The following is a 19899-nucleotide window of genomic DNA, read 5'->3' on the forward strand; positions in this document are numbered from 1 at the left end:
TTCTAGGAGTATCTATTTCTTTTACTTATCTATGTTTATCTAATGAAATATTTGGTGACTGAAACCTCAATAATCGTCCCTTTTTTTTTCTTTTTTTTTGCCTTATGGCTGGCTGGAATGAGTTATTGTAAAACTCTTATTTTAAACATCCACTGCTTAAAGCAGCTAGCAAACAAATAAGAATGCAAATTCATAGTTGGCCATTGTCATGCTTAGCAGGGGTCAAATTCCAAAAGCCAGAATTGTCTTTTTAGTCCCGTCTTTTTATTTTTAGGGTAGGGGAATTATAAAATATTTCAAGAGCATCATAAATGAATTCTTCCTCCTTTCATATAAATAGTAGATTATATCATGAATTTAATTAGTATGATCCATTATATTGTGAGAGGGGGAGTATAGTATTCTATAAGAAAAATTGACTTCAAACCAATTCGAAGTTATTGTTTTCAACTCATTACTTGACAATTGAAGAGACCATGCCCTGGCCCACTTATTCTAGGTGGGTCAAGCCCACATGAATGAGGGGAGTAACGTTTGTGCTCCTCAAAATGGCAATTCGAATTTTTATATTTTTCTCCTAGATTGAGAGTTTTATAATAGAATCGCTACTTATTTTATTAATTATGAAAAATAAGAAAACTATAATTGAAATATACATATTGAATAATTAAAAAAAAAAATACATCCTTACTAAAGTAAATAAAAAAAATATACATGGATTTGATCTTAAATACAATCTATAAAAGAAAAAGTACATAACTTTGTGTCTTAGTTACATTCTACAAAGATAAAACTAAATTGAAAAGAACTAATCTACAACCTTTAATTTAAGTTCAAAAGATAAATTACAAGGTCAAAATGGGTTTGGTGTCCACCTTGCACGGTGAAACTTGTCTCATAGGCTATGTTGGCCAAAGATCATGTCACACCAGCCATAAGACCAAACATGTCATCAATCAATTACATGTTATTGCTTGAAAGTAAACACGCCATGTTATCTTGCTTGAAATTAAATGTGTGTGATTATAATAGGTGTCATTCCTGAGTTTTAGCGTATCATTGAACTTGAACAAATAACATGGTGATTGTGTGTGATTTGTGTTACCCTCGATCTAACATGTTATTTCATAGGTTAACACAAACATAAGATCACAACCTAGTGTATTCATGAATATGTGAAATATAACCAAAAACATTCAAAGAACAACCAAGAATATTCGAAGAATAAACTAATGACCTAGCATACTTTGATCCTAATTTTTATCACAATCACACAAACAAACATATTCTTTAAAGAAGACTAGCCAACATATCAATCTAACTGTAAAAAAATAAAAAAATAAAAAATAAAAAATAAAAATAAAAATAAAAATTTCTAAGAGATGGGTAGAAAAGAACTCACTCAATACCTAAGAAGACCAAGGCATGACAAACTTTTTCTACTTCCCTTAAAATTTTAGAAAGAGGAGAGTGCTTTGGAATGGTTTTGCCCAGCCTTTTCATAGTGGAGGGGGAAGATTCTAAAAGGGAGGAATGCATTAAAGTTGGGATCGGTAAGGATGTATTTGTTTGGAGGTGAAACAGAGTGGATGGAAAACTTTGGAGAGAAAATGGGAAGGAAAACTTTTTTTGAGTGTGTTTAGTTGGGTAGGTAGGAAGAAAAATAAATGATGAGACTCAGGTGTTTTCTCTCCGGATCCACCAAAATGTTTTCTCCCAAAATGGAGAAAAAACTTAGTGCAGATGAATTTTTTCTTGATTGACAAAAATGCCCCATTTCTTCAAGTTGCCTTTATTTTTTTTTTCTCCTCCCTAGGCAGTAACGTTGCCTTGTTGCTTTTTTTTTTTTTTTTTTGTAGGCTGGGCGTGCCTTTTTTTTTTTCCCCTCTTCTGGGCAATATCATTGCCCTTCTTTTTTCTTTTTTTTCTCTTTTTTTTTTCTTTTGATTTTCTAGGGTTTGGGCGTGATAATTGTTTTTTTTTTTTTAACTCGACGTGATTTTTTTTTGGGACATGATTTTTATATTTTTAATAAATTTGGGTGATTGCTCTTTTTTTGTGGTTATTTGTCACTTTTTTGTTTTAATTGAACATCATTCTTTAACAAGGGTATGTGAGTAAATTTATTCAAACTCATTTTTTCCATCTCTCCACTTTTCCACTCCCAACCAAACAAAAATGAAAGAAAATAAAATATTTTTTATTCTCTTACTTTTCCATCCTTCCACCATTTTCTATTCTCCCACTTTTCCACTCCTCTAACACTACAAAAAACGGGGCCTGAAGCCGCGTTTTTGGAAAACGCGGCTCCAGCCGTTCCTTTGAGCTGCATTTTCCAAGAACGCGGCTCAAAGGAAAGGCTGGAGCCGCGTTTTCCAAAAACGCGGCTCAATAACGCGGCTTCATGCCGTGCGGCTAAATTTTTTTTTTTTTTTTAATTGTAGCTTGAGCTGCGTTTCTAAAACGCAGCTTTAGAAATGCTTGAAACGTACTGTACAAGGATGGAGCTGCGTTTGAAACGCAGCTTCAAGTTTCAGTATAAACAAAAAAAAAATGAAACGTGGAATCCCTCACCATCGAAACAGAAAACTGGCTCTCCGATCGCACAAAACCCTCACCGATCGCACATTCCCCTCACCGCTCCAACACAGTCCCCTCACCGCTCGCACATCCCCTCACCGATCGCAGACAACTCTCACCGATCTCACACTCCCCTCACCGATCTCAGCCCACTCTCACCGATCTCAAGCCTATGTGAATCCCCTCACTTCAACCCTATGTGAATCCCCTTCCTCCCTCCGCTCCTCCTCCTCTTCGTTTCCTTCTCATCGATCGCTGGCACACACCCATTCTCGCAAGGCCGACTAGCAGTAAGTTTTTCAAAATTTTTTGTTTTGATTCCTGTTATGGGGTTCCTATTTTTGCTTTACGGTTTCGATTTTAGGTTTAGGGTTTCGGCCGTCGATCTAGGGTTTTGATTTTGGGTATAAATGTTCAATTTCAATATTTGGTTTTATATTTCAATATTTCAATATTTGGTTTTGGAGATGTTTGATCGATGAATTCATATTGGGTTTATTCATGTTTGTCATTTTTGCTTGGTGGGTTTTTGATATCTGTGTGTGTGTGTGTGTGTGTTGCTGCTGCTGCTGCTCTGTGTGTGTGTGTGTTGCTTGTGCTGCTGTGTGTGTGTGTGTGTGTGTGTGTGTGTGTATGTTGCTGTTGCTGCTACTGCTGCTCTGTGTGTGTATGTGTGTGTGTTGTTACTGGTGCTGCTCTGTGTTTGTGTGTGTGCTGCTGGTGTGTGTGTGTTGTTGGTGCTGCTCTGTGTGTGGGTATGTGTGTTGCTGCTGCTGCTGCTGCTGTGTGTGTGTGTGTGTGTGTGCTGCTGCTCTGTGTGTGTGTGTGTGTGTGTGTGTTGCTTGTGCTGCTGCTCTGTGTGTGTGTGTGTGTGTGTGTTGCTTGTGCTGCTGCTCTGTGTGTGTGTGTGTGTGTTGCTTGTGCTGCTGCTCTGTGTGTGTGTGTTGCTGCTACTGCTGCTGTGTGTGTCTGTGTGTGTTGTTGCTGCTGTGTGTGTGTGTGTGTGTGTTGCTGCTGCTGCTGCTCTGTGTGTGTGTGTTACTGCTGCTGCTGCTGCTGCTCTGTGTGTGTGTGTGTGTGTGTGTGTGTGTGTGTGTTGTTGCTGCTGTGTGTGTGTCGCTGCTTCAACTTCATGTTCTCTCAATTTTGCTTCAGGAACTCATGCCTTCTTTACCAAATTATGTTGAAGTTCATTTGAAGCTTTCATAGCTTGGGTGAGTAAGAAACATTTTTTTCTTTAAAGTATCTCCTCCAACTTTGCTCCTCAATCTAACTATCAATTATTATATCCGTTCTTTAGATTTGCTAATGCTGAATAAAGGATTGAAGAGGTAAAATGCGACTGCTTCTGGTGTCTAATCTTGAAGGTGGTTTATTCTGGCTATGTTTGTTATTACCTTGCTATTAGAATCTGTAACGAGACAGATGCAAAAACGGTTAACATTGGTGTTTGGTTTGTACACTTGACGTGGCCATCATGACTTATGAGAAGCAATAAACCTGTGAACTAATTCTTAGGAATGAATCAATCATTGTTTTGTTGTAGCTTGTATTTTCAGTTCATCTTTTCGTATATATAAGATGACCAAATCCTTACACAACCAATGTACTGTTTGGTGTTTTTTCTATTCTTAGTAAAATTTTACTATTGTAGAGAATGTCTAGAAATAGTCCAAAATCTGACAGCCAAAAATAACAAACAAAAATAATCTACTTGTGAAGTTTGATAAAGTGGATTGTGTTAGGTTTAGCGTTGGCAAATCCCATAACATTGTAACTTTCAAGCCATCTCTGTTGTGTTCACTAGAGTCTTTTCATGTTCAAGAGAATGTGTTTTGTGTGGAAGATGCAGCTCAAGAAGTGCAAGAAAAACAGTGTTCAACTGCTCTTTGATTGAGGCTTGATCAATTGAGAATCGTGGCTTTTAAAGTCCATAAAATCGATTGTGACTAGATTTTCATACCCTACCATGATTAAGTATGAAATCAATTTGAATATAATTGTCTAGCTGAAAACTTTTGTATGGCATGCTTGTTCTTCCACTTTGTGTGTGTGTGTTGTTGCTGCTGTGTGTGTGTGTGTATGTTGCTGTTGCTGCTGCTGCTGCTCTGTGTGTGTATGTTGCTGTTGCTGCTGCTGCTGCTCTGTGTGTGTGTGTGTGTTGTTACTGGTGCTGCTCTGTGTTTGTGTGTGCTGCTGCTGTGTGTGTGTGTGTGTGTGTGTGTGTGTGTTGCTGGTGCTGCTCTGTGTGTGTGTGTGTGTGTGTGTTGCTAAACAAGTTTTAGAACCTTGATTTGAACAACTTATCTCATTTATGTTAGGTGTGATAACTCAAATGCTTTGTTAGAATTTTTATTATTATTAAAGTACATATTTTGTCTCATAATATGCAGATGGTAATAAACTAATAATGACATTTTAGAATTATTGATAATTTGTCCAATTTGGTCCATGTCGGTCTATTCAGTCCACCTTAGTCCTTTCGGTCCACTTCGATCCATTCAGTCTATTTTGGTCCTTTCGGTCCAATTCGGTCCTTTTAGTCCACTTCAGTCCTTTCGGTCCATTCAGTTCACTTCGGTCATTTTGGTCCATTCAGTCTATTTTGGTCCTTTCGGTCCAATTCGGTCCTTTTAGTCCACTTCAGTCCTTTCGGTCCAATTTGGCCCTTTGATTCACTCGGTCTTATTGGTCCAGTTCAATCGAAAATGACAAAAAGTAATATAATTATTTTTAATTGTTTAATTTAATTATTTGTGGTATTATTTACTATCTTTGTTTATGTTCCCCCTACATGATATTATTTTTTTTTTTTATAGGGGTAAGAAATTTAAAGATTATGGTATTAAATTTAGTATCATAATCTACAATCTTCTAATGCATAAGTTATTCAATGGAATTCTATTTCATATGAAGATTGTGAAGCTCATCTTACAATGTATAAATTATATAACATATCATGGCAGAAATTCATCTGTAAATAAATTTATTGCCCTCTTCATTCTCTAACAATAAACGCCGTTAATATTTTCATACAATCACACAAACTAGTTAATATGATAAAACAAAGCCATACAAAGTAGCTTTTTATGTTGAAGACTCTTGTTATGTGGTTGGAAGAAGCACAGACTTTTTATTGAACATATATATATCGATACAAACAATTGTAAATGCCTCATGCATTGCATAGACCTACAACTAGTTATGATAATAACCAATCCATTAGGGAGGTAAAGTGCACTAATTTAATTTTTAAACTCATGTTATCCAATAACAAATGTTATACATGGTCAATGAAAAACAAGTCATGTAGAACTGTTTTATGTCATTTCCTTATGCCATTTCACCCTCTAGTCCTTTTTTTTTTTTCTTTCTTTTTCTAATTTTAATTTTTTATTTTGCGAAACACACACTTTATTCTTGATGTTTGATTGGGAAATACGAGAAACATGTGATTTTTTTTTTTATTTAGCCAGGTTTGAGTGAAAAGGGAATGAAACAGGGTTGGCCCAACAAAATTTGGGGCCTAAGGAAATCAGATTTTTATTTGTGACTTTGTTTTAGATTGATTTTGATTTTGAAGGTATTATTGTAGATCAATTCAGTTGGTTGAACTGCAAACTGTGGTTTGGTACAGAATGGCCAACAGTTTAAGTCCATTTGTTTATGAGATGCATAGTGATCGATTAATCGTATTGGATTGGTTTGGTACAAAGTACAAAGTAGGAAAAAATTTTGTTAAGTTTCTAGATGGTACAACTATTGGTGGACCCTGAAGTGGATTTTTTTTTTTTTTTTTTAATTTTAATTATGAAAATTTTACTGACTAGTTTGTCTTATTTTACTATGATTATTGATGTCTTATGGTAGTTGTGAAATTTGATAGTGTTTGTTTACGGAGTTGGTTCAGTTGATAAGGTTAACAATATACTTTATATTATATTTTCTATGTTGGTATACAATATATTAAAATAATCTAAAAGAAAGGAATAAATCTCATTGCTATGTTACAAAATAAAATTAAGTAAGCATCGCGACAATTGTTCCAAGACGAAAGCACCTATCTTTTTGGTACTCATGAAAGCTCACATCTAGATGTATCGTGCTTTGGGCGAAGGGCATATCTCACTTGTAGTGCCTGTTGTATCAATTTATCTTTCGTGATTAGTTAAGATGACTACTTATATGTGATTTGTCATTATTTTTTTTTTAGCAATATATGTGTGAATTTCAGTCAGATATTCTCATATTTTTTCAAGGGATTTTGTTAGTACTTTATTTTTTAATTCTTGAAGGAGGTAACAAATCATTTATTTATTTTTAATTATATACATACATACATATATATATATATATATATATATAGAGGTTTTAATGTTCTAGGAATATGTTCTTCTATCGAAGGAGTTAGAATTTCTTAATATTCATAATTACATATATGGTACCAATTCTCTTGTTAAAATATGTGTGTTTGGATTGACTTATTTGTTGCGTTGTTGATTTATTAAAAATGGGTGTATAAATGTAGTTGTACATAGAAACAACGGATGCTTTAAAAGGCTTTATATAGATAAGTTAATAATTTTTTTTTTATATATAAAAAAACCAAACTCAATATGAAGAATAAAACAATTTTATTTTATTTTTATTAAAACCTCTAGCCTCTTTATTGCGTGCATAGTCAGTTTTTGTGTCTTAAAAAAAAGGTGTAAAACAAAGTGTGCTTGACTGCCATCACAACCTGTTACTTGGTGTTTGGTTTGAAGATATAGTTTAGGAAGTTCTTAGAATAAGAATGTCTACATTGTAGTGATGGGTGTAGCAGTGATGCTTCTTGACTGTCTTGGCTACGTAAATGAGTTGGGAACTTTTATGAAGCGCAAACAATGCTGACATATTTACCACATCAGGATATGGCTAGGTTGTGGCACAAAAACATTAGAAGATATCTATTCAATGTTGCCAAAAAACAGGAAACCTACGATATTAATAAGTGTTTGTGTATATATTTATTTACGAAATTGGGTGTTTGTGAAGCTGATAGAGGGAAAGAAAGGAGATTTCAGTAGGTTTGATTTGCTTTAACTGTGTATTACTGTCGAGGTTTCAATATCTTATTTGCTTCCAAGTTCAAGTAGAACTTTTTTCATTACAAAAACAAAACTTGTAACTTGTAGCTATTTTGACTATTATAGCTAGTGATCTTCAAAACAAAATAATAAATATATAATAATTCTGATTAGGTAGAATTATTAGTGCCCATATTGATCACATTAGGCATTGCTTTCTCTCAATAATGTAATAATTGGGTTCTGCCGTTTTTAGCTGATCCAACGTCTAATTTCATGTCAAACACATTAGTGCATTTGGATGTAGTTATTTACTAAAAGCTTTTTTTATGAAAGTTGGATAAAGTATTGTTAATTTATATCTAGAAAAAAAAAAGAAAAAAAAGAAAGAGGTTTTAAAAATCTATACTTAATAAGTTCAAAACTAAAGGAAAAATGCTTTGCCAAATGGACTTGTTTAGCTTTGAGAAAGGTTTCTAACTATGTACTTGTATGCACAATCCACTCTAATTTGCATGAAACTGCAACTGATAAGCAGCTACTATTGTTGAGCACGTGTACATGTATCTATTAATTAACATGTTCCTTACATGTCTTTCACAGGTGATGTTGTTCGCAAAGATTTGAAATTATAGTCAGAGGCACAAAGTTCACAAAAAATTCCGGTCACTGTGCAAGAAAATCCAGACGCCTCTCAGTCGCCATTCACCTTCATTTTCTATCATTTTATCTTGGTACCCGCCCAATTCCCACGCCTTTTCTTCGTTGTGCTTACTATCTTTCTTAATTTGATGCGTCCTTGCATCTTTGTAACTCTTTTTGTTGTAATTTTTCTTTTCTTTTAATTATATAGATTAAGATTTGTATCATAGGGCTGTATCTGAGACGTACGTAGCCGTATGATACAAATTTTGAAAAGATACTTGTAAAACAAACACAGTTGGAACATACCCAGCGTGTAGTATTGTATTGGAAAGGGAAGTGGTTTTATATTTTAATGGGTGAATATCCCACTCTTCATATTAATTGCATGAAGAGATGCCTGAGTGTGTGTGTGTATATGCAATTAACTTCAATTTCCTCTTAATTTAATAAGTTGGGAAGTACCTAAATATAGATATTATCACTTCATACATCTTCTCTTTTGACTAACTTATTTCATAAATGAAATAAATTTTCATAAATTAAATTATTTTCAACCCTTCATACAACTTTCTTCTTGGCTAACGTTTTTCATAAATTAAATAAACTTTAAACTCCATAACAAAATGTGACAATCGACTCCCAACAAGTAATACCTAATTACATGGATGCATTCGGTTCTTTCCTGCTAATATGGAATCAACAAATCATATCGATTTGTTCGTAACAATTCACTTAGACCAACTCTTGGAACCTCAAAGGAGTGGGCAACAATATATTCTATTTTGGACTTACAATATCATCATACATAGCATTTAGTATATGCGCTCTAATACAATTTTATAGAAAATCAATTGTGTAAGCAAGATAATCGTTTTTCTATTATATTTTGTCATTAACCAAACATCAGTTCCCTGAAAATGAGTTCGAATAAAATAACAATTAAAATGAAGTCCTTGAGGTCAGCGGTGACATAAGTATGTAGTTGCAGATTTTTCTTACAAACAAAAATAAAAGTACTCATAGTTGGTGTGTAATATAATATATAGCTTTCTTATACATCTTACATGTTTACATGATTGTACTACATTGTGTACATGTGGTCCAATCTTCTATTATGTTAAGAATACTTGAGCTTCATTTTTGCTTCGTAATGGGGGTTTCAGGTAGGAAGACACTGAGCCATCTGTGATTTTTCATCTTCCACAGCTTGCTGAAGATAAGGTAGCTTTCTTTTCATTACTTGCCTTCTGGGAAATGCACCTGGGTGTAATATTTGATTACAATTAATACTTATTCCCTAATTTAGCTATAGTTGCCCTATAGTCACGTTCCTTATAAATGTAGCTAAAACCCACCACAAATACCAGTGTTTTTAAAAACGTAGCTATAGGTATCCTTTGTAAGAAGTACAAAGTTTCACATGATCATAGCTGCATTCATTTTGACTATCTTCTCTGTATGTTACAAATACGACTATAGTTACAATAAGTGAGGCTTTAAAAACTTTAAATCACCTAACACAGTCAATCTTTGTATTTAATTTATAAATTTTGAAGATTCACAACACAAAATCTTAATTTTGTTGTATAATTTAATAGAAAAAAAAAATTATGATACATTACTCTTAATAGAAATAGTTATTACATTTGCGTTATTGCTACATGTATGTTGTGACTTGTGAGGAATGCACAACCTTCTTAACAACCTACTTGTAATTTATGAACATGACAACACTTCATAGTTCCTATATATGTCAGTAAATGTTTTCTTCCTCTTTCCATAATAACAGTATTTAATATTTGTGTAAATGTCATATTTACAGATGCAAGTGAAAGTAGTATTATAGTAATTAGCCATTTTAGGTTGAATTACCACTATTGAATCCACAGGGGTTATTCGGTACATATTGAGAAACATACAAATAGGAAAATGATTTTAGCTTAGATTATCACATGTAGGAGACGACTTCTTTGTTGGACATAGTTATCTTGGTATTCTGGAGGTTATAATTATTACAATTGCATGCATATGTGATTTGTTAATATCTTATTCCAACAATTATGCTTAAAATATTCCAAACATATCACATTAAGTTATGCTTCATTTAGTGTTACTATTTAGAAAATTGAAAGTATAGGTTATTCTTGATGTAGTGATATATATATGTTCTATGAAAATCTATGCATAGTTGGGTATGTTTGTTCTTTACAAATCAGTAATAGGTCTCAGATCACCTCTGAATCTAATTTGACGGTTTATTGGCTATGCATTACCAAATGTTGTTGTAGGTCAGATATTGTTTATCTTGTATAGTCATGGATAAAAGTTGGATGAAGAAGCAGAGGGGTTCAAGGGAATATATTGAAGGTGTACTTAAATTTGTGGAATTTACATCAAAACATGCAAGAGATGGGAAAATCTTTTGTCCTTGTACCAAATGTGTGAATATGAATTTGGTACTGGCAGGGGTGGCACGTGAACATCTTTGGAGTAAGGGGATGCTTCAAAATTACACACTTTGGAAATGGCATGGGGAATCGGCGGCTGTGCCAACTGCCACTGAATGTGGGAGTAGTCATGTCCAAGAGTCCTTAGAACAATACGGTGACTTTCGTGGGATGTTGCATGATTTGTGCCCCACGCATGGAATGCCACCTGAACCAATGGACGAAGGGGAAACTGTGCAACAACCGGCTCAAGGTCCAAATGATGGTGCACAAAAGTTTTACAAAATGATAGATGATGTGGACAAACCTTTATATGCTGGGTGTACAAAATTTAGCATATTCTCAGCCATCGTTGTGTTGTTCCAGTTGAAGACTCTTTGTGGTTGGACGAACAAGTCATTTACTATGTTGCTTCAACTCTTGATGGATATGCTCCCTTCTGACGCTAAGTTGCCAAAGGACCATTATGAGGCTAAGAAAATAGTTCGAGATTTGGGTTTGGGGTATGAGAAGATCCATGCTTGTCCCAATGATTGTATGCTATTTTGGTAGGAGAATGTTAACCTCGAGGCATGTCCTTGTTGCAAAGAAAGTAGGTGGAAACCGAATGAGGCATCTGTTACAAATAATAATGCCTCATCTAGTAAGGGAAAGAAGAAAGCTGCAAAGATCCTACGCTGGTTTCCCTTAAAGCCAAGATTGCAGCGATTATTTTTGTCACCCGACTTGGCTAGTTCTATGAAATGACATGCTAATGGTCGTACAGAGGACGGGGTAATGCGGCATCCTGCTGACTCGGATGCATGGAAAATGTTTGACACTACGCATTTACAGTTCTCGTCTGAGCCTCGTAATGTCAGACTTGGATTAGCTGCGGATGGATTCAACCCCTTCGGAATGCTGAGTACTACTCACAGCACTTGGCCTGTCATGCTAGTCCCTTACAATCTCCCGCCTTGGTTGTGCATGAAACGGTCATCTTTGATTTTATCACTAGTTATTCCTGGACCTAAATCGCCAGGGATTGCAATAGATGTGTACTTGCAACCCTTAGTAGAAGAATTGAGGGAATTATGGGATGTTGGAGTAGAAGCGTACGATGCATCTTCAAAAAATGTATTCCAATTGCATGCAGCATTGATGTGGACGGCACATGACTTTCCTGCATACGCAGATGTGTCGGGTTGGAGTACGAAGGGTAAGTTTGCGTGTCCTTGTTGTGCCTCAGAGACCGACTCCAAATATTTAAAAAATGGCCGCAAATTCTGTTACATGGGACATAGGCGATGGTTGGGTAGTGACCACGAATTTCGGAAAGAAGATACTTTATTTGATGAATTCACTGATATGCGAGTGGCTCCTGTGCCACCAGTTGCGTCAGACATAATTGTGGACACTGAAACTTTACTTACACGTTGTCTGGGAAAGAAATGTCGAGAAAAATACAACAAAAGAAAGAGAGATGAGGCAAACCAGTGTGTTTGGAAGAAGAGAAGTATTTTTTTCACATTGCCTTATTGGAAGGATCACAAGTTGCGACACAATCTTGATGTGATGCATATAGAGAAGAATGTGATGGACAATATACTTGGCACTTTGCTGAACGTGAAGGACTGGACAAAGGACAATTACAAGGCACGCCTTGACTTGGCGGAAATGGGAATAAGGAGAGAACTCCACCTATAGCGAAAATGTGATGATAAGTATATGATACTGCCTGCGTGTTTTCATATGACTGCATTGGAGAAAGATGGTTTCTTGCAAGTTTTGCGAGACGTAAAAGTGCCCGATGGATATGCTTCCAACATCTCCCGCCGTGTCAACCTCAAAGAACGTAAGATTTCTGGTTTAAAGAATCACGATAATCACATCCTGATGCAACAACTCCTTCCAATTGCTTTACGAGGATCTTTGCCATCGCATGTTATTAGGCCTTTGATAAAGTTAGCTTGTTTCTTTAGGAAAATTTGTTCGAAAACCCTTACGGTGTTTGATATTGCGAGTGCTGAGGCTGACATTGCAGTGACGTTGTGTGAATTGGAAAAGATATTTCCTCCATCTTTCTTCACTGTGATGGTACATTTGGTCATGCACTTGGCTACTGAAGCCAAGATTGGTGGTCCAGTTCAGTACCGTTGGATGTACCCCATTGAGAGGTAAGTCATAGGTAATACATGTACAGTATGAGGTTTCATGTGTGCTTTGTAATAGCTAGTGTCAATTACTAACCTTGTCATGCGCATTATAGGTACCTCTCACGCCTTAAGTCTTATGTAAGAAACAGGGCTGCTCCAGAAGGGTGTATTGCCGAAGGCTACATAGTGGAGGAATGTTTAACGTTTTGTTCACGGTATATGGAAGGAGTCGAAACTATATTCTCACGACCCACAAGGACGATGGAGGAGTCAACAAGGGTGGTTTCAAGTGTGGCACTAGAAAGTAGGGAATTGACCCAAGCTCATCGCTATGTGCTATTCAATTCCGAGAACATTTACCAGTTTCGTGAGTAAGTATTATGGACATCAATATAATTGCACGAGAATCCAATGTGCGCTCCGTGTATTAACACTAATACAATTGCCATCTCATGTAGGATGCACAAAAGTTTGACGAAGAATGAACTTCAAAAGGGCCACTGTCGTATATCCAATGCTACTATTCATAAGCACCACATGGAGAACTTTTGTGGCTGGTTTAGATCTCATGTACATGTCATATATTCAACTTTTTAACATTGCAACTTTCCCATAAGTAGAATGACGGTACTAATTAGACTCAGTTAATTTGTTTGATTATATTAGGTGATGTCAATGACTGCTGCTGATAGGGAAAGAACTGGACTTAGTGATACACTTGTCATGCTTTCGAAAGGGCCATATACTTCAGTAAATCAGCTGAAACATTATGTCATAAATGGGTTAAAATTTAGGAGTTCGAATGTCGAGGGAAATAGAAAAACGCAAAATAGTGGAGTTAGTGTTGCCACTGAAGGTGGCAATATGTACTATGGTGTGTTGACAAATATCATTGAGTTGAATTATTCTGGCAATATCAAACATGTGTTATTCAAGTGTAAATGGGTTGATGATCAAAATAGGAGGGGATATAAGACTGATGAGTTTGGGTTTCCTATGGTGAATTTTAATCATTCTGTACATAGTGGGGAGGAAATGGTGCATGAACCATATGTGTTGGCGTCTCAAGCTACACAAGTTTTTTATGTTGAAGATAAAAGGCAGAAAGATTGATATGTTGTCGTTAAAATGAAAGCCAGAGATGTATTTGATGCAGGTATTGGGCCCCATTGTAATAAGGATGACACGGATGAGTTTCTTGAGAACATCCCGTACTCTGTCACTAGTCCTGATGTTGGTAGGGATGACCTTCGTTGGGGTCGAGATGATGTGGAGGGAATGACAATTGAGGCCTCTATCATTGGTCCAAGAGATCTTCCTAAAATGGACGACTTGGATGAGTGTAAGTTCATTGATGATGACTCCAACGATGAAGATGACAACGAAGTCGATTACAGTGATGATGAGTAGTGTAATAGGATATTGTTGTGGCATGCGTAATTGTGTTATAGTTAATTATTATTGAAATTATAAGTTCTCATTTGTAAAGGCATATTGCGTGCAAAGTTTGACATTGTTGCATATATATGTACAAACTGTTATTTTGTCAAAATTGTTAAAAAATAAAAGTTTGAACATGTAATCACTAATAACATAAACATATCTTTCCGGTTCGTTCAAGGCTCTGGAGTCACTATGACTCTGCGTATGACTTGAAAAGCACAACCTAGAAGGATTTAGACGTTTGAAAGGGTTGTTATTGTGAATTCCTCCCTATCAGTCTATGACCCTATCCTCTTTCACAATTTGCCTACGGATGTATGTAGTATGTACATGATTTAATTGTGATTGAGCATGACTAATATGTGATTAAGCTAACTCAAACAAAGTGGGAAGTGTGAACATAATTTTAGTAGGAAATTAATAGGCTAAAATAAAACTTACTTCATTTACATAACAAAGTTGCTACAAACGAGACTAAATCTTTACCTATACTAAAAGAGAAAATTGTAGGGAAAAACATTCAACATGGTTTTGGTATGGGGTTGAGTTGTCTTTTTTTTTTTTTTCTTACTTTGAAATGAAGACTCTAGTTACGCTTGTGTCTTTGTTATAGGATATATGTGTCCTCATGACTTAAGAATCGGATTGATACTCATATATAATTATTAGGTGAAACTGTTACTTCTTCATGTTGTTGCATATATATGTTATAACTGTTATATTTTCGTGTTGTTAAGAAATAATAGTTTTAACATACATAATTATCTTTACTACAGTTAACAATTATTGGCCGTGCTTCTTAACCATTTTTCCTCTTTGTGTTGTAAAAGGTGTTGGACGCAACAATGGGGAGGAAACGTCAGTTGCGACTTGTTTACGTTGGGCAAGGATCATCACAGTCACGACAACGGGTGGAGGCAGCTGATGAGGAACCCCACATTTCTGAGGACGCAAGACCGGTGGCAAGTGACGATGATGAGACACTAGCTCCAGGTATTGGTCATGTTTTCGAATGTAAGGTTTGATGTTTATTATTGGATGCTTAGATCAATTCTAGCTAATACATATAGGAATTCATTTGGTTCACAGTTTTTTAATATTGTAGGATTAATTTATGTTTTGCAATTTCAATTATGAGTTGGTGGTTTACATCATTTCATAATATAATTAAAATATCAAGGTATATTGAGTATATTCTGCTGACTTTGGTCCGTTTGGTCCATTAATTTCCTTTGGGTCCAATTCAGTCGGTTCTGGTCTATTTGGTCCAATTTGGTCCAATTTGGTCTGCTCAGTCCATTCATTTCTGCTCAGTCTATTTTGGTCCTACAGTGTCTACCTCGGTCCTTTAGGTCCATTATGGTCCATTCGATCACTTCAGTCCAATTTCATGGCATTGGTTTTTCAATTGGGATGTTCCTGACATGTTATATACTTGACTCGAAGCCAACTATATGCAGTAAAGTATAACCAAGACATTCCCTCTATATTTCCAAATTAACAAAGTGTGGAAAAATGCAAAACCTTGATTATCAATTCCAAGTATGTAGGATCTATTCCATCTTGGGTATCATTCTATCCGGAGAGAGATTAAAAAAAAAATGTGATATGTTCTTGTAGATTATTGTTATACTTGCTTAATTAAGCTAGCAATTTCCAATTACCAGTTAACTTTAGGAAATTGGTAAACAAATTTGCTGAAGTTGAATGATCAAAGAGAAGATCAGGTTGAAATTATATATTCTAAATCCAAATTTATTAAGGATAATTGAAGGCAACCCGTGACGAAGCATAGTTGCTCGTCTTTTCAGAAAGCTACGTAAGTGGGTTACATGAATGCGTGGGAGAAAGGCCTAAATTTACTTATGTTTTGTAACCATGAAATCATAAACCTTTTATTATTTCAATTGGTAGATGCATAATTTTTGCGTGGTGACATTTTTCACTAGTTCTAAGCTTTGTGAAATCAGTTCTAATATTGCTGGTCTTGTAGATACAGATGATTATGTTCAAACCCAAACACCGGTACAAAATCCAGCACCGGAACAAAATCGAGCATCAGAAAATAGGCCTGGAAAACGTGGGAAAACAAGGTTGGCTGACATATGGGCAATGACTGGTGAGTACAAAATTCAGTTGTCGTTAAATGATGAAGGCCAACCGATTGGCGATGACGGGGAATTGTTCGTTCGATGGTTGGGCTCGTTTTGCGAGAATGGTCTATTATGCCCGCTTACGCCTGCTGGGTGGCCAAGTGTCCCTCAAAAGTTTAAAAAGGATTGTTGGACGGAGATTGAGGTAGTATGAAAATGAAATATTAGTTATTTTTATTTACACCTGCTGTCCTAATTAAAATACTACATTTTGCTAACTCCACTGTCTTATTTTAGCAACGGTATATAATTGATCCGACTATTGTCAAACCACCCAATCAAATGGGATGGGCAATGAGTCAGCTAGGAGAACTAAGGAGGAATCGCAGGACCAAGTTGAAGAAGGATCACAAAAAACCTGGGCTGTCACGTGAACAAGTATTGGCTATTGAACCGCCTGGGGTTATCCCAGCACAGTGGAAGGAGATGGTTGATTATTGGTTCAATGAAAAAACTGAGGTACTGCTACTTTCTTCGTCTTACTCATGTTCATGGTAATTTAGTGAAGAGATGTTTTGATTTTTTTAAATTTTCTTTTTTTGATGGTAATGTGGTTGCAGACATTAAGTCTGAAAAACAAGGCGAGTCGAGACAAGCAGAAAAACATAGCAAGATGTGGGGCCAAAAGTTTTGCTCAAATTTCTGCTGAAATGGTAATAAGTAAACTTAGAGTTCATAAATGCCTACATGATGTCCCCTGATATTTTGAGGTCAAATTTTCCAACTTAATCTCATTTCATATGTTTTATGCATCCTTGTAATATATAGAAATGACGTTGTTAATCCTCTTAATGTATACATCACCCATGGGTAATTTTACTAAGTCCAAACATTTTAGGTTACTCATGGGTAATTTGAGATGCGCATCTCAATCTTATCTCAAATAGAGTGTTATTATAGAAAGTCTATGATGCCTATTTTCTAACTCTCCATGTCATTTTTATTTTTAATCTCTTCATTTAACAACCCCATGTGTATTTGGAAGGTAGCTAAATCCTCTCATTATGTTACTACTCTCTCAGCTTTATCTTTATTTCAGTAACTTTGTTATGTTATGACTATCTCATTGTGGACTTGTGTTAATTGTGGCATAACAACATTATATAGTTAGTGTTTATTGTAATTATGTTTGTTCATCATATAGGCGAAAGATAAAGGGGCGGCAGTCGAACGCGCGGATGTATTTCAAAAAGTATACCGTACGAAAGATGGGGTTGCTGTTAGTGACCGTGTGCAAGATCAAATGGTAAGGACAATATAATCGAATTGAATTTTAGTGTATTTTGTGTTTGTATTAATTCTGGTGTGTAATATGTTGTTTGGTTTTTGTGGGAAAACAGGATAGGATGGCAGTACTTTTGAATGAACAGGACATACGACTACACGGAGAGATTGGTAATGGAATCCTCTGGTCGAAGGACGACGCATATGCTCAGGTGATAGGTCTTGATGAGCGCCCAGGTCGTGTACGTGGGGTAGGCTTTGGGATCACCCCATCAGGAAGAAGTGCCAAAAACGCATCATAGTTTACCTCGACTACTACTCCATTGTCAAGCAGAACTCACGAAAGGATGTCAGACTTGGAGACGAGTCATGAAGAGCTAAGGGAGGCACTAGCTAAATCTAGGGAGGAACTAGCAATTTGTAGGGGGGAAGTAGCTCAATCCGAGGCGAGGCATAGGGAGGAAATGGCTGAAGCTGAGGCGAGGGCCCAAGCACGGATGGCTGAAATGATGGCGTCGATGAAAACCATGTTTGCTTCACTTAGCCAGGGGATACATAATTGGGGTCATTCTCAGGTACTAAACAAATTTTATTCAGCCAAGAACTTAATATCTTGCACACGCATTGGTATGTGATATTAATACGATGCCTTTAATATATTTTAGGATGACAGTGCTTGATGGGAATGGAACTGTGAATCCTGAGGTAAAACAAAATTTCTCTAAAAATTTCTCTACAAACAGTAGCCTTCATATAAACATACCATGCTATGATGGATAAAGTATTGCTGAACTTGATTGAATTCGAAGTTTTGACTAGGTTGTTTTAACGAATAGTTGAACTATTGCATAGTCTTCCTCTCATGTTACTCTTTGTATTTTTTTTTTTTTTTAATCCAAATGAGCTCTCTCCCTCATAACATTATTCTCCCAAATTGCTCCATTGTGAGGCCTTTTGATACAACTGTGCATCTAAGCATTGCGGAATTACAATTTCAAATTCATGTTTAGAGTATTATGTATTGGGGGCAAAAATTTGGCAAATTTAACTCCCGCCAGAATAATTTGTGCAGACTTATTTTGAAGTGGACAACAAAGCAAACTGGTTGCTACCTGTGGCTGTTTGAGAGCAATTTAGAATGTACAAAAATCATTCTGGTATATTTTTTGTGATGTACAAAAATCCTTGTGATGTAGGAATGCGAACTTGTGTATTTCCTTTGTGATGTTCATGAAACTTGTGATGTTTATTATGGAACTTGTGATCTTGGGATGTAATGACGTTTATGCAACTTGTTTATTTTCTTTTTGATGTATATGGAACTTGTGATGTAGGAATGGGAAGTTGTTTAATTCCCTTGTGATGTTTATGGAACTTGTTTATTTTCTTTTTGATGTATATGGAACTTGTGATGTAGGAATGGGAAGTTGTTTAATTCCCTTGTGATGTTTATGGAACTTGTTTATTTTCTTTTTGATGTATATGGAACTTGTGATGTAGGAATGGGTGATCGTTTAATTCCCTTGTGATGTAATGACGTTTATGGAACTTGTTTATTTTCTGTTTGATGTATATGGAACTTGTGATGTAGGAATGGAAGTTGTTTAATTCCCTTGTGATGTTTATGGAATATGTGATTCTTGTGATGTGTAATAAGTTGTGAAAGAAGGGAGTTGTGTGTATAGCAGGAAGTTCAGAAAGCAGAGAAAAAAAAAATTTAAAAAAAAAAAAAAAAAAACCTATAGCCGCGTTTTTTAAAACGCGGCTATAGCGTGATAAATGTTGCTGGGAAATGCTATAGCCGCTTTTGAAACGCAGCTCCCGCTGGGTCTATAGCCGCGTTTCTTAGAAACGCCGCTATAGGTTCCGTTTTGAGCTGCGTTTCAAACGCGGCTACAGACGTCGTATTCAGGTTGTTTGGAATACCTATAGCCGCGTTTTTAAAAACGCGGCTATAGGTCCGCCGCCATAGCCGTGTTTGAAACGCAGCTCGAAGCTGTCCTGGAGCCGCATTTTTAGTAAACGCGGCTATAGGCCGATTCCTAGAGCCGCGTTTAGTAAACGCGGCTAGAGGTCTGGTTTTAGCCGCATTTTCAAAACGTGGCTATAGGCTTTAAGCTGCGGACTTTAGGCCGCGTTTATAAACGCGGCTAAAAGCCTTTAGCCGCGTTTTTGGGGTCTTAAGTTGCGTTTTTCAAAAAAC

General features: G+C 36.0%; 1 protein-coding gene and 1 long non-coding RNA gene across 3 annotated transcripts; both read left to right on the forward strand.

Moving 5' to 3' along the window:
• The first annotated feature begins 2610 nt into the window (after window positions 1-2610).
• LOC126710301 (uncharacterized) lies at window positions 2611-8592 on the forward strand. 2 transcript variants are annotated; one of them, XR_007649630.1, is made up of 4 exons: window positions 2611-2870; window positions 3736-3794; window positions 3881-3947; window positions 8253-8592. It is a non-coding gene; the product is annotated as an uncharacterized LOC126710301 (long non-coding RNA). The 2 variants fall into 2 exon arrangements; XR_007649629.1 differs by lacking the exon at window positions 8253-8592 and having other exon boundaries at window positions 3881-4632.
• A 6572-nt stretch (window positions 8593-15164) lies between these two features.
• On the forward strand, window positions 15165-17998 carry LOC126708490 (uncharacterized). The gene is made up of 6 exons (XM_050408282.1): window positions 15165-15312; window positions 16313-16617; window positions 16710-16931; window positions 17033-17125; window positions 17617-17718; window positions 17813-17998. Exons 1-6 carry the CDS (start codon window positions 15165-15167, stop codon window positions 17996-17998), a joined length of 1056 nt encoding a protein of 351 aa, XP_050264239.1.
• The last annotated feature ends 1901 nt before the right edge of the window (window positions 17999-19899 follow it).

The sequence above is a fragment of the Quercus robur genome, chromosome 12, assembly GCF_932294415.1.
Source record: "Quercus robur chromosome 12, dhQueRobu3.1, whole genome shotgun sequence".
Classification (NCBI taxonomy): Eukaryota; Viridiplantae; Streptophyta; class Magnoliopsida; order Fagales; family Fagaceae; genus Quercus; species Quercus robur.